Here is a 13641-nt window from a genome sequence, read left to right on the forward strand (position 1 = left end):
GCTCAGAGCGGCCGACTTTGTCCCAGCCACTCATTCGGAAGAAATGAGAACAATTCCCATCAACAGCAAGGAGCTGAGCACCCAGCACTGGGCTGTCACGTGGGCATAATAAATATGCCACTGTCCTTGGGAATGAGCTAAGGCATTTAGGATTCATTTTTTCTGTTATCACTGATTAATTTTTTTAAGGCTAGATTTTGAGAAAATGCCAGCACCGAAGACAGCCTTTTTATTCTTTCAACAGAAGTAAACTATAAGATGCTGGGATTCAAACTCCTTAAGAGGGATTTAAAATTACTCCAATCCACTGGCTCCATACACCATGCTGCATCTTTCAGGCTCAATCCTTTGGGGACCCCAACTGAATTAAACTGCCCCTCCGATGTAAATCAGTTTAATAAATAGTAGGAGTTCATAGAAGCTGATATACACATTGAAAATCAATTGAGGGCACTGAAGATTTTTTAATGGATATTAATTTCATTTACTTTCTTACATATTAAAACTCTATTTGGAGAAATATTTTCTATGAATCCACAATGGGAGAATAAGCAAGCCAGAAGCAGTGCCCTCAGGAATAAAAAATAATTTCGGACAAGAATCTGGGGGACAATGGCTTATAGATTTCCAGAAGGCAAGAGCTCAAATGATTCTTTCTTTTGTGAAGATTTTACTTGGCATTTTATTTTATTTTTTTAAAGATTTTATTTATTTAATTGACAGAGAGACAGAGACAATGAGAGACGGAACACAAGCAGGGGGAGTGGGAGAGGGAGAAGCAGGTTTCCCGTCGAGCAGGGAGCCTGATGCGGGGTTCAATCCCAGGACCCTGGGATCATGACCTGAGCTGAAGGCAGCTGCTTAACCAACTGAGCCACCCAGGCGCCCCTTTACTTGGCATTTTAGAACCAAAGCCTTATGCAATCAGCAGAAAGGAAAAGCATTAACCAGGAATAAAGGGGGTTCCACGGGAAAAAGTGGAGATATAGCTGGGATACAATTTCAAAAACTAAATTTATTCCATTGTTGCATGAAAAATACATAAGCAAAGTTTTACAAAGGTGCAGGAATAAGAACAGTTGGCTCTGGCAGTTGGCAGAAATGATGATTCAAGATTTTCACAGAGCAGCTACAAATGCTGCTGATCCACAGGGTCAGACCCTGTGGTCCATAGCTAATTAATGTCTTCCGGCCAAAGATTTCCATGGCACCACTGAGTACAATGTGCCGAATTCAGTTTTGAAGATTTTTTAAAAATCCTTTTCTATTTTAGGCCCGAGTTACTTCTTTACATTTATAGAGCCAATAATATGTGGCATTTCTACAGGTTTAACTCAGATTCCCATATTAAAATTGTCATTTCTGTAGAAGTCCACTTTGGTTGGGCTATGACACAAATGTCTTTTATCTTTAAATCAGCCCACCAGGCAGCACAGTAAATACCAGAGAGCAGAACAGATAATACAGCACCCTCTCAAAAGTAATAGCTGACAGCACGGCTATTATAAAGGTTCCAGAAACTGGAGGTGGCAGTCCAAAGGGCACTAATGATAAGAAAAGAGATTAGGGTTGCCATGACAGAAGGGTGGAGAAGGAAAGCCAAAGCACACACGGTGTCTATAACATAACCAAACACCCTATTGTTAATCAAGGGATGCAAGCTCATATGCCTTTAGGCACCAGACCAGTAGTGAAGAAGAGAAGTGGTGTGGTATAAGACAGTAGTAGTCCTGTGGACAGAGCCAAACTGATCAGAATGGATGTTCTGTCTAAAGGCATATAAATTCAGGTTTTTGTTTGGTTTAAGAAACTGCATGACAATTCAAACACCTAATAGGTCAAATTCAGCCTATAGGTTCCTAGTTTACAAACTATGGAAAGGAAGCAGTATGTGTGTGAGGACCCCTGGGATTCACATAAGAATTCAGATGTGTCTGAGGGAAGAAGGTACCTTCCTATTCATAATGCCTTTTGGATATACCTGTCAAGACCGGTGACCTCCCCGCCTCAACTGTGCTGCTGCAACTCACTGACTGGAAGTGTGGTGTGCCCAAACAATTTGTAATAAATAACACAAAATACTGACATCATGATGTATTTACTTCTTTTTTTGATTCACTTTTAAAATACATAAGGGTGGATTAAAGTTTATCCCCCAAATAATGTCATTCTCATTTACATGCCAAAAAGGTGTAATAACTAGTGAAGAAAAAACAAAACATAATCTTTTGTATACACAGGGGAGAGTGACCTGAGTATAACAGGCTTGTGTGTCTTTAACTGAGTCACAGGGGAATACGGTTACAAATCATTGCTCAGGCCAACAGTAACAAGTACAGAGATACTGGCCTTAGTTCTTCTGCAACACCTAGGTTGGAATAAAGGAATTTTAGAAGCTTTTTTCTTTTCAACATTTAGAGGATAATATTATTTTATAGTCAGAAAGGGGAATAACACAGGGGACTTCAACAATACTGATCCTATTTATTATTCAGTTGGGTGGTAGGTACATGAGTTATCTTTTTATTACTCTCATATAGTTTTTATGCTTAAAGATTCATAACAAAACTGCTATAGAAAAATCTTACTGTAAACCCTGTTCTCTGCTTTGAGAAACAACCCTAGTAGGAAAGGCTGCAAGAAAGGCAGGCAAGCAGGATTAGAGTGAGAACATTTTTCCATTTAATCTTACTCCATTTTGATGCCAACTAGAACCTCGATACTGACAAGAATAAAGAGGCACTTGACAATTCAGTCTGATTTTTTGAGGACTTAAAATAATGCAAGACTAATCTAAGCCGTATATATACAGTTAACCCTTGAACAATGTGGGGGTTAGGAACACCAACCCCCCATGCAGTTGAAAATCCACATATAACTTTTGACTCCTCCAAAACTTAAATACTAATAGCCTACCTGCTGACTGGAAGCCTTACTGATAACATAAACAGTCCATTAACATGTATTTTGTGTTATATGTATTATATACTGTATTCTTTTTTTAAAAATATTTTATTTATTTATTTGTCCGAGAGAGAGCCGATGGAGCCACTCAGGCATCCCTATATACTGTATTCTTACAGTAAAGTAAGCTAGAGAAAAGAAAATGTTAGTAATAAGAGAATACCTTTATAGTACTATATTTATTGAAAAAATTTGTATGTAAGTAGACCCATGCAGTTCAAACCCCTGTTGTTTAAGGGTCAACTGTATATACTACGTATACACACAAGCTTCAGAAGTTGTATTTGAAATTTTTACTTAATATCAAGGCAAAGTTTCCAAATATCAGATACACTTTATCTCTAAAGAAGCCTAGTTAGGAGACAAAATAAACTACTGTTTCCTTGAAAAGAAACCTTGTACTGCTGTATAAATGATGAAAAGTATATAATCTTTAGCTAACATTTTATCACCTGGTGGTCGGTTTGAAAATTCTGGCAGTTTAGGGCCCGAGTTCTCCAAGTTAATTCCTTGTTCTCCTGGCAATGGTTGCTGATCGGCCTCTTCCAGCCCAGCTGGGCGAGTATCTGGGGTACTAAAAAATAAATTACACATTTGAGAGTAAGTTGCATAGTTTATACATGAAACTAGCTTAACCTCTCCCCTATTTCTGAAGAACTAAAATCTGTTTGCATTATCATCCTTATCATTACTTACATCTCTCTAGTCTGATAAAATATTCGGTATTTGGCATAAAAATAATCCAGCAATTTCATTACATAAAATCTACTTAATCTAATAGTATGGCTATTTACTCAAAGTGCTTTCTACAAATTTCTGACATAATGATTTTCACGTTAATCATCCATCCCTTAGATGTTTTAAGACCTGATCACAGTTTGGGCTATCAACATTATAAAGTACTGTTTCTGTGAAACCACACTATCTTTGGTGTAGTTATCAAGGTCAATCGGGGAGTCCAGATTATTTCTTTTTTTTGTGTGTGGATAATTCACAACACCTTGCAAGAGGTTGTAGGCTGGCTGATAAAAATGGTATTCAGAGAATAAAGAAAAATGGAGAATACTAGAACAAAGCTAATTAATTCTGCTGAATGAGTATTTGCAGACATCCCCGTTGGCTTTGGGATGCTTTCATTTTTACCTGGTTGTAGCTTAGAATTTTTAGCGGGGGAAAAAGAAATGAAAAGAATGTTATTACTAATACCCAAATTTCCAAAGAACCAGCAGCTCACATCCATTTGGTTTACAATCTTATTCCTAGCTGCACCTTTGTTCCTTTAGTTTCCCTTTGCCCTGATGTTGGTCACCCACTTTTAGACCGCATTTGATCTCATTATATTGTGTAGTTTCTAAGCCTTACCTTAAATCCATTTTAAAAAGTCCTAGCACATGGAAATTTAGAACTTGAAACACATCCAGATGCCTATATCAATTTGTTCCTTCTATGACTTCTCTCTCACTTCAAATTATAAGGATTCTGTAGGTTTTACTTTCATGGAACTGCACTGCTAAAAAAAAATCTCAGATATCTGGTCTAGCCACCTCATGTTATGGATGAGAAAACAAAGGCCCAGAGAGGTGTAAGAGGCCCATGGTTCCACAGTGAGCTGCTGATAAGAGTTAGGAGCAGGTGCTCTTCCTATTAGACATACTGTCTCCCTTTCCTAGAAGCCCTGATGCTATATAAGGTCCTTTTCACAATTTCTAGCCACAAGAAGTAAGCAATCTCCCTCAGGACTCATGAAGACAGCAAGAATGCATACTAATGGCAACCGAATAACCTTGCAATTTTACTCCTAGACTACTGGGAGGAATAAATAGCACGTTGATAGCAGTAAAGAATTTAACTTAGAAAGAGCTACTGGAAAAATCAGATAATTAATGGTCTTATTAGGTCTGAATTCAGGAAAATACTGTTTGTTAATATACAGTTATAGACTTTTTTAAGATTCAAGAAGCAGCAAGTGAGTATGGTATAATATTAGAGTACAATCAAAGAAATATTGTGGGAAGGCATGGAGACAGTAGCTTTTATTTTGAACATTTATGGTTAACTAAAACTCTCCTATTCTACAGTTCTAGCAATTTGTTTTGATTAACCCATTTTACATTCATTAGTCACTATGCCCTAATAACAAATGTCCCTGAATTCCAATTTTATGATTAAAGGCAGAAAATCCAGTTAATCAATACTCCTTCTGGAAACATTTTATCAAAGCCAAAAATATGATTATTAACACTTAGCTTCAAGACATGACATATAAATTAATTTTCCTTCCTGCAAAAGGAAGGAAGTGCAAAAGAACTCACCTGGAGAACCTTTACTTAAAGGGTAACTGATTTAAAAGGTCCAACGAACCTAAAGTGAGGTTTTAAGCATCTAGGGATGATGGAAAGCCTTTTTTAAAAAAAAAACAAAAACAAAATGGAGAGCCTTCACAGGAAAGGCATTTGTATAAAAAACTATTTTTTTCTTTTTTTTACAGTAGGCTCCATGCCAGCACAGAGCCCAACATGGAGCTTGAACTCACGACCCTGAGATCAAGACCTGAGCTGACATTAAGAGTCGGATGCTTAACCAACTGAGCCACCCAGGCACCCCCAAAAATCTATTTCTATTTGAGACAGCAAGGAATCTCCATAAATTGTTTTCATCTCTAAAACACACTTGGCCTTTCTGGCTCCCCCAACAGCCACTAATAGCCTGAAGTGCTTTGTGGAGGTGCAATGTGGCAGCACTGGCTACTTTTCAGTTTCTATGTGCCACAGTCCCCCTGAGACTACAGACCTAAGAGACATATATCAACTGCAATGTATAAACCTTGTCTGAATCCTTATATGAACAAACTATAAAAAAAGAATTAAGGTAATTAGAGAAATTTGAACATTGTTTGAATATGTGAGAATATGAAGGCAGTGAGTTTTTCTACATGTTAATGATACTGTGTGTTCATAAAAAAAAAACCAACCATTTTTATCTTTCAGAGATACATAGAACTGAAATATTTAGTCAATTTGCTTTAAAATAATCAAAAAAGTAATGGGGAGATGAAGGCAAGATAGACTGAATTGATAGTTGTTGAAGCACAGGGATTTCATACTGTTCTAATTTTATATATGCTTAAAATTTTCCAACAAAAAAAGTTGTCCACATAGAAATAAATAAAATTTGAGGTGAAACTACCACAACCTACTTTAGATCTTGCTGACTATTTTTCTTCTTCCGAGGGGGTTTCTTCTTCTTCGGTTTATTTGCGTTGGTATTATTTTGCTTATTGTTTACCCCAAAATGGCCCGCAGAGATGTCACTCTGCAATAAGTTGACCAACAATGGGCTTGTTAGTGTGACATCCTTATTGACTGGGAAGCCTGGATTCTGACCACAGGACATCTGATTTCCATTGGGTGCTCCACTGAAAGGTGCACTGAAAGGCATCCCATGGCCTGAGAAGTGGTTTCCCGAGGCACTGTTTCCCTGCATGGCCTGCACGTGGGGGGGAACCATGTTGCTTTGTTGCATGCTAACATCAGGCATCATCTGAGACAAACTGACATCATTGTTTGCTGTAGTAGCAGGATCACCATGCTGCTGGGCCATGTGTGGGCTGGGCCCTGGTGGTCGCAAGACCTGCCCCTGAATCCCCATAACCTGAGACGGACTGTTGTTCACGGGCCCTTGCTGTGGCAGCATCTGTCCTGATATTTGTCCCGTAAACTGCACCATGTTTCCTTGCATGTTTGGAGTTGGTCCCCTCATTATCTGTGCTGGTCCCGGCATGACATTGGATTGGTTCTGAGTGTTAAACTGTTGCTTATTCCCCTGCATCTGATTGGTCATTATCTGCTCTATCATTGGGTTCTGTTGGAGTAAAACTTGCCCCTGAGGCCCCATCATCTGGTTATGTGGTGCCATCATTTGTGGGCCCTGCTGGGGAAGAATCTGCTTGGGTGGGGTCATCCTTTGGGGCGAGGGCCCAAGATTTTGGCTTTGAGGGTTCACCATCATCTGGCCCTGAGGCATAAGCTGGGCCCTTGAAAGGATCATAGGGTTCTGAGGGTTCAAGGTTCCTTGTTGCTGGACCATCTGGCCCTGGGAGGGCACAATCTGCTGGTGCATGCTCATCAGCTGAGATGGTGGGCCCTGCTGAGGCTGGCCTTGCATGTTGCCCAGGTTCACCTGAGGAACCCCAGAACTACCAGCCTGCTGGCTGTTCATGTTGCCATGAATTCCCATGAGGCTGGGCTGCATCATATTTGGTGGCCCGTGGGACACCTGCATCTGGTTTTGAGGAGGACCAGCTCCTTGACCACCTAAAAAAGGAAAAAGAAAGGACAGTTTCAGAAAGAAATAGTCTTATATTATTGATACTAAGATACTCAAATTAATTGGAAAAACACCCATCACCCACATGTCCACTGACCAACAAAAACAAATATGCTGTGCTTGACATATTTTCTGTGGCTTTTCTTTTCTTTCTTTCTTTTTTAATATAGTGAGTGAGATTTATTTATTTTAGGGAGAGAGAGAGGGAGGGAGGGGCAGAGAGAGAGGGAGAGAGAATCTCAAGCAGACTCCCTGCTGAGCGTGGAACCTGATGTGGGCCTCGATCCCAGGACCCTGAGATCGTGACCTAAGCTGTAATCAAGAGTTGGATGCTCAACCAAGTGAGCCATCCAGGCTTCTGTAGCTTTTCTAAGTATGGAGCTATGACTAGGGAATGATTGTTTACATTCTCAATGACCAGAGGAAAGAAGGGGAAATTGTTTCTTTACTTCTATTTGGTACCTTAAAGATAACATTTTGAAGATCAGTAGTTTACTTTGTTTCAGATTAAAGAGAAAGGCAGCATCTATTTAAAAATGATATGTAGCTACTTTAAGGTGAAAAAAGTTAATGAAAAGCACTGTAGGCTAGTGAAATAAGCTCTGCTTTAGATGAGTCCAGGAAACAACGAATGTGATGCAATCTCTTAGGAAAATCTTGACAATGTTGATAAGACATTTTAAAAATGCTTCCTGGAAAATGAATGACTCTCACAGATTATGTGTGTGGTACCTGGATGCTGCACATGAAAAGAAAGAACACTAAATACTTCCTGAGGACAGATCTTCTCTGCCCCGATGTGGTAAAAATGATTATTTTTAAAGATTTTATTTATTTAGGGGTACCTGGGTGGCTCAGTTATTAAGCGTCTACCTTTGGCTCAGGTCATGATCCCAGAGTCCTGGGATCGAGCCCCGCATCGGGCTCCCTGCTCAGGGGGAGCCTGCTTCTCCCTCTCCTCCCCACTCCTGCTCTCTCAGTCTCTCTCTCTCTCTCTTTCAAATAAATAAAATCTTTTTTTTGGTAAGATTTTTATTTATTTATTTGACAGAGAGAGACACAGCAAGAGAGGGAACACAAGCGGGGGGGGGTGGGAGAGGGAGAAGCAGGCTCCCGCTGAGCAGGGAGCCCGATGTGGGGCTCAATCCCAGTACCCTAAGATCATGACCCGAGGTGAAGGCAGATGCTTAACCAACTGAGCCACCCAGGTGCCCCAGCTAAAAATTATTTAATCCTGATCTGGAAGCTGAGCCTCTGGTGGGACACAACTGACAAACAACCCAGAAGCTGCGGACAGAGAACAGTTAACAAGGGATGTTAAAACTTCACTGACCCTCCCCTGTGGCAGTCCCTGGTGGATCACATGGGACATGTCTTAGTCTTCTTGGTTATTTCTAATTTAGACAAGGACACTGCCAGCTTGCTGCAGTGTTTACTTACTGATGGGTCTTTGGGATTTTCCTGTAGTTTCTTGCATTATATCCCCCTTTCTACTGAATAACCCTCTAGATGATTTTATCTTTTGTCATTTTTAAGTGAGGACTAGAAAGTGGAAGCCATAATGAAGTTATAAGACCAGTCCATACTCCAGCCAGGGAGACAGGGGACAAACTATCCCTTGTTCACACTATCCAGAGTTTTTCTGAATCCCAAGGAAGATTTTTTAAACTACCCTTATAAACTTTTTAAAAAAGATTTTTATTTTTATTTTTTTGAGAGACAAAATGGGGGATGGGGCAGAGAGAGGGAGAGAATCCCAAGCAGGCTCCATGCCCAGCAAGGGGCTCGATCCCATGATGCAAGTGAAATAAAGAATTGGATGCTCAACTGACTGAGCCACCCAAGTGCCCCTAGCTTATAAACTCTTAACTTGAACTCCACGACCACTGCATATACTATACACACTGAATATACCAGTGTATAGTCATTTGATCAGTAATTATTTATCGAGGGACTGAGCCTGGGTGGCTCAGTCGTTAAGTATCTGCCTTTGGCTCGGGTCATGATCCCAGGGTCCTGGGATCAAGCCCCGCATTGGGCTCCCTGCTCTGCAGGAAGCCTGCTTCTACCACTGCCCCTGCTTGTGTTCCCTCTCTTGCTGTGTTGCTGTCAAATAAATAAATAAAATCTTAAAAAAAATTATTTATTGAGTACCTAATATGTACAAGACACTTTTGGTGCTAAGGTAATATCAAATAAACAAGACAGACCAAATCCCTGATTCTTTGGAGTTGGCAAGAGACAATAACACAGACAAGCATTTTTTCGGTTAGAAGTAAAAGCTCGGGGGTGGGGAGGAGGAGCAAGATGGCGGAGGAGTAGGAGACCTAAATTTTGTCTGGTACCAGGAATTCAGCTACATAGGTATCAAACCATTCTGAACACCTACGAACTCAACAGGAAGTCGAAGAAAGGAATAGCAGCAACTCTGAACAGAAAAGCGACCACTTTCTGGAAGGTCTCTTCTGATTTGTTTAGTGTGTATTTTTCTGGGGTTGTTGTTACCTTGCTATTAGCATTTTGTTCTCTCATGCATCTATTCTCCTCTGGACAAAATGACAAGAAGGAAAAATTCACCTCAAAAAAAAGAACAAGAGGCAGTACCGACTGCCAGGGACCTAATCAATACGGACATTAGAAAGAGGTCGGAACTAGAGTTCAGAATGATGATTATAAAGATACCACCTGGGCTTGAAAAAAGCATGGAAGATCTAGAGAAACCCTCTCTGGAGAAATAAAAGAACTAAAATCTAACCAGGTCAAAATCAAAAAGGCTATTAATGAGGTGCAATAAAAAATGGAGGCTCGGGGCACCTGGGTGGCTTAGTCGTTAAGCGTCTGCCTTTGGCTTGATCCGATCCAATCATGATCCCGGGGTCCTGGGATTGGGCCCCACATTGGGTTCCCTGCTCGGCAGGAAGCCTGCTTCTCCCTCTCCCACTCCCCCGTGCTTGTGTTCCCTCTCTTGCTGTATCTCTCTCTGTCAAATAAATAAATAAATAAAAATCTCAAAAAAAAAAAATGGAGGCTCTAACTGCTAGGATAAATGAGGCAGAAGAGAGAATTAGTGATATAGAAGACCAAATGATGGAGAATAAAGAAGCTGAGAAAAAGAGGTAACTACTGGATCACGAGGGCAGAATTCGAGAGGTAAGCGATACCGTACGACAAAACAATATTAGAATAATTGGGATCCCAGAAGAAGAAGAGAGAGAGGGGCAGAAGACATACTGGAGCAAATTACAGCAGAGAACTTCCCTAATTTGGGGAAGAAAAACAGGCATCAAAATCCAGGAGGCACAGAGAACCTCCCTCAAAATCAACAAAAATAGGTCAACACCCTGACATCTAATAGTAAAACTTACAAGTCTCAGAGGCAAAGAGAAAATCCTGAAAGCAGCTTGGGACAAAAGGTCTGTAACCTACAATGGTAGAAACATTAGATTGGCAGCAGACCTATCCAGAGACCTGGCAGGCCAGAAAGGACTGGCATGATATATTCAGAGCACTAATCAAGAAAAATATGCAGCCAAGAATACTATATCCAGCTAGGCTGTCACTGAAAATAGAAGGAGAGATAAAAAGCTTCCAGGACAAACAAAAACTAAGAATTTGCAAACACGAAACCAGTCTGACAATAAATACTGAAAGGGGTCTCTAAGCAAAGAGAGAGCCTAAAAGTAACATAGACCAAAAAGGATGATATACAGTAACAGTCACCTTACAGGCAATACAGTGGCACTAAATTCATATCTTTCAATAGTTACCCTGAATTTAGTAAATGGGCTAAATGCCCCAATCAAAAGACACAGTGTATCAGATTGGATAAAAAAAACAAGACCCATCGATATGCTGTCTGCAAGAGACTCATTTTAGACCCAATGACACCTCCAGATTGAAAGTGAGGGGGTGGAAAACCATTTACTATGCTAATGGACATCAAAAGAATGCAGGGGTGGCAATCCTTATATCAGACAAATTAGATTTTAAACCAAAGACTATAATAAGAGATGAAGAAGGGCACTATATCATACTTGAAGAGTCTATCCAACAAGAAGATCTAACAATTGTAAATATCTATGCCCCTAACATGGAAACAGCCAATTATATAAGCCAATTAATAACAAAATCAAAGAAACACATCAACAACAATATAATAATAGTAGGGGACTTTAACACCCCCTCATTGAAATGGACAGATCATCTAAGCAAAAGATCAACAAGGAAATAAAGACTTTAAATGACACACTGGACCAAATGGACTTCACAAATGTATTCAGAACATTCACAAACATTCAGAAGCAACGGAATACACATTCTTCTCTAGTGCCCATGGAACATTCTCCAGAATAGATCACATCCTAGGTCACAAATCAGGTCTCAACCGGTACCAAAAGCAGCAACGGAATACACATTCTTCTCTAGTGCCCATGGAACATTCTCCAGAATAGATCACATCCTAGGTCACAAATCAGGTCTCAACCGGTACCAAAAGACTGGGATCATTCCCTGCATATTTTCGGACCACAATGCTTTGAAACTAGAACTCAATCACAAGAGGAAAGTTGGAAAGAACTCAAATACATGGAGGCTAAAGAGCATCCTACTAAAGAATGAATGGGTCCACCAGGAAATTAAAGAATTAAAAAAATTCATGGAAACAAATGAAAATGAAAACACAACTGTTCAAAATCTTTGGGATGCAGCAAAGGTGATCCTAAGAGGAAAGTATATAGCAATACAAGCCTTTCTCAAGAAACAAGAAAGGTCTCAAATACACAACCTAACCCTACACCTAAAGGAGCTGGAGAAAGAACAGCAAATAAAGCCTACACCCAGCAGGAGAAGAGAAATAGTAAAGATCAGAGAAGAAATCAATGAAATAGAAACCAAAAGAACAGCAGAACAGATCAATGAAACTAGGAGCTGGTTCTTTGAAAGAATTAATAAGATTGATAAACCCCTGGCCAGACTTATCAAAAAGAAAAATGAGCCAAATAAATAAAACCATGAATGAAAGAGGAGAGATCACAACCAACACCAAAGAAATACAAACAATTATAAGAACATATTATGAGCAACTATATGCCAGCAAATTAGATAATCTGGAAGAAATGGATGCATTCCTACAGATATATAAAGTACCAAAACTGAACCAGGAAGAAACAGAAAACCTAACAGACCCATAACCACTAAGGAAATTGAAGCAGTAATCAAAAATCTCCCAACAAACAAGAGCCCAGGGCCAGATGGCTTCTCAGGGGAATTCTACCAAACATTTAAAGAATTAATACCTATTCTTCTGAAACTGTTCCAAAAAATAGAAATGGAAGGAAAACTTCCAAACTCATTTTATGAGGCCAGCATTACCCTGATCTCAAAATCAGACAAAGACCCCATCAAAAACAAGAATTACGACCAATATCCCTGATGAACATGGATGCAAAAATTCTCACCAAAATACTAGCCAAAAGGATCCAACAGTACATTAAAAGGATTATTCATCACGACCAAGTGGGATTTATTCCTGGGCTGCAAGGTTGGTTCAACATTTGCAAATCAATCAATGTGATACATTAATTAAAGAAAGAACAAGAACCATACGATCCTCTCAATAGATGCAGAAAAAGCATTTGACAAAGTACAGCACCCTTTTTTGATTAAAACTCTTCAGAGTATAGGGATAGAGGGTACATACCTCAATATCATAAAAGCCATCCATGAAAAACCCACAGCAAATATCATTCTCAATGGGGAAAAACCGAGAGCTTTCCCCTTAAGGTCAGGAAAACGGCAGGGATGTCCACTATCACCACTGCTATACAACATAGTACTAGAAGTCCTAGCCACAGCAATCAGACAACAAAAAGAAATAAAAGGCATCTGAATCGGCAAAGAAGAAGTCAAACTCTCTCTCTTTGCAGATGATATGATACTTTATGTGGAAAACCCAAAAGACTCTACCCCAAAACTGCTAGAACTCATACAGGAATTCAATAAAGTGGCAGGATATAAAATGAATGCACGACATCAGTTGCATTTCTATATACCAACAAGAAGACAGAAGAAAGAGAAATTAAGGAGTCGATCCCATTTACAACTGCACCCAAAACCATAAGATACCTAGGAATAAATCTAGCCAAAGAGGCAAAGAATCTGTACTCAGAAAACTATAATATACTCATGAAAGAGACTGAGGAAGACACAAAGAAATGGAAAAATGTTCCATGCTCATCGATTGGAAGAACAAATATTGTGAAGATGTCAATGCTACCTAGAGCAATCTACACATTTAATGCAATCCCTATCAAAATACCATCCACTTTTTTCAAAGAAATGGAACAAATAATC

General features: G+C 39.6%; 1 protein-coding gene across 11 annotated transcripts in view; it reads right to left on the bottom strand.

Moving 5' to 3' along the window:
• NCOA6 (nuclear receptor coactivator 6) overlaps positions 1-13641 on the bottom strand; it is a 104141-nt gene that overhangs the window by 20691 nt on the left and 69809 nt on the right. For all 11 annotated transcript variants that reach the window (XM_028118605.1, XM_028118602.1, XM_028118601.1 and 8 more), the window contains 2 exons: positions 6161-7277; positions 3417-3538 (listed from right to left, as the gene is read on the bottom strand). In XM_028118605.1, the coding sequence (XP_027974406.1) occupies positions 3417-3538; positions 6161-7277 (1239 nt within the window). The remainder of the gene's footprint in view (positions 1-3416; positions 3539-6160; positions 7278-13641) is intronic.

Source organism: Eumetopias jubatus, unplaced genomic scaffold (assembly GCF_037043125.1).
Source record: "Eumetopias jubatus isolate StellerSeaLion01/CBP00866 unplaced genomic scaffold, mEumJub1_p1.0 scaffold_9, whole genome shotgun sequence".
NCBI lineage: Eukaryota > Metazoa > Chordata > Mammalia > Carnivora > Otariidae > Eumetopias > Eumetopias jubatus.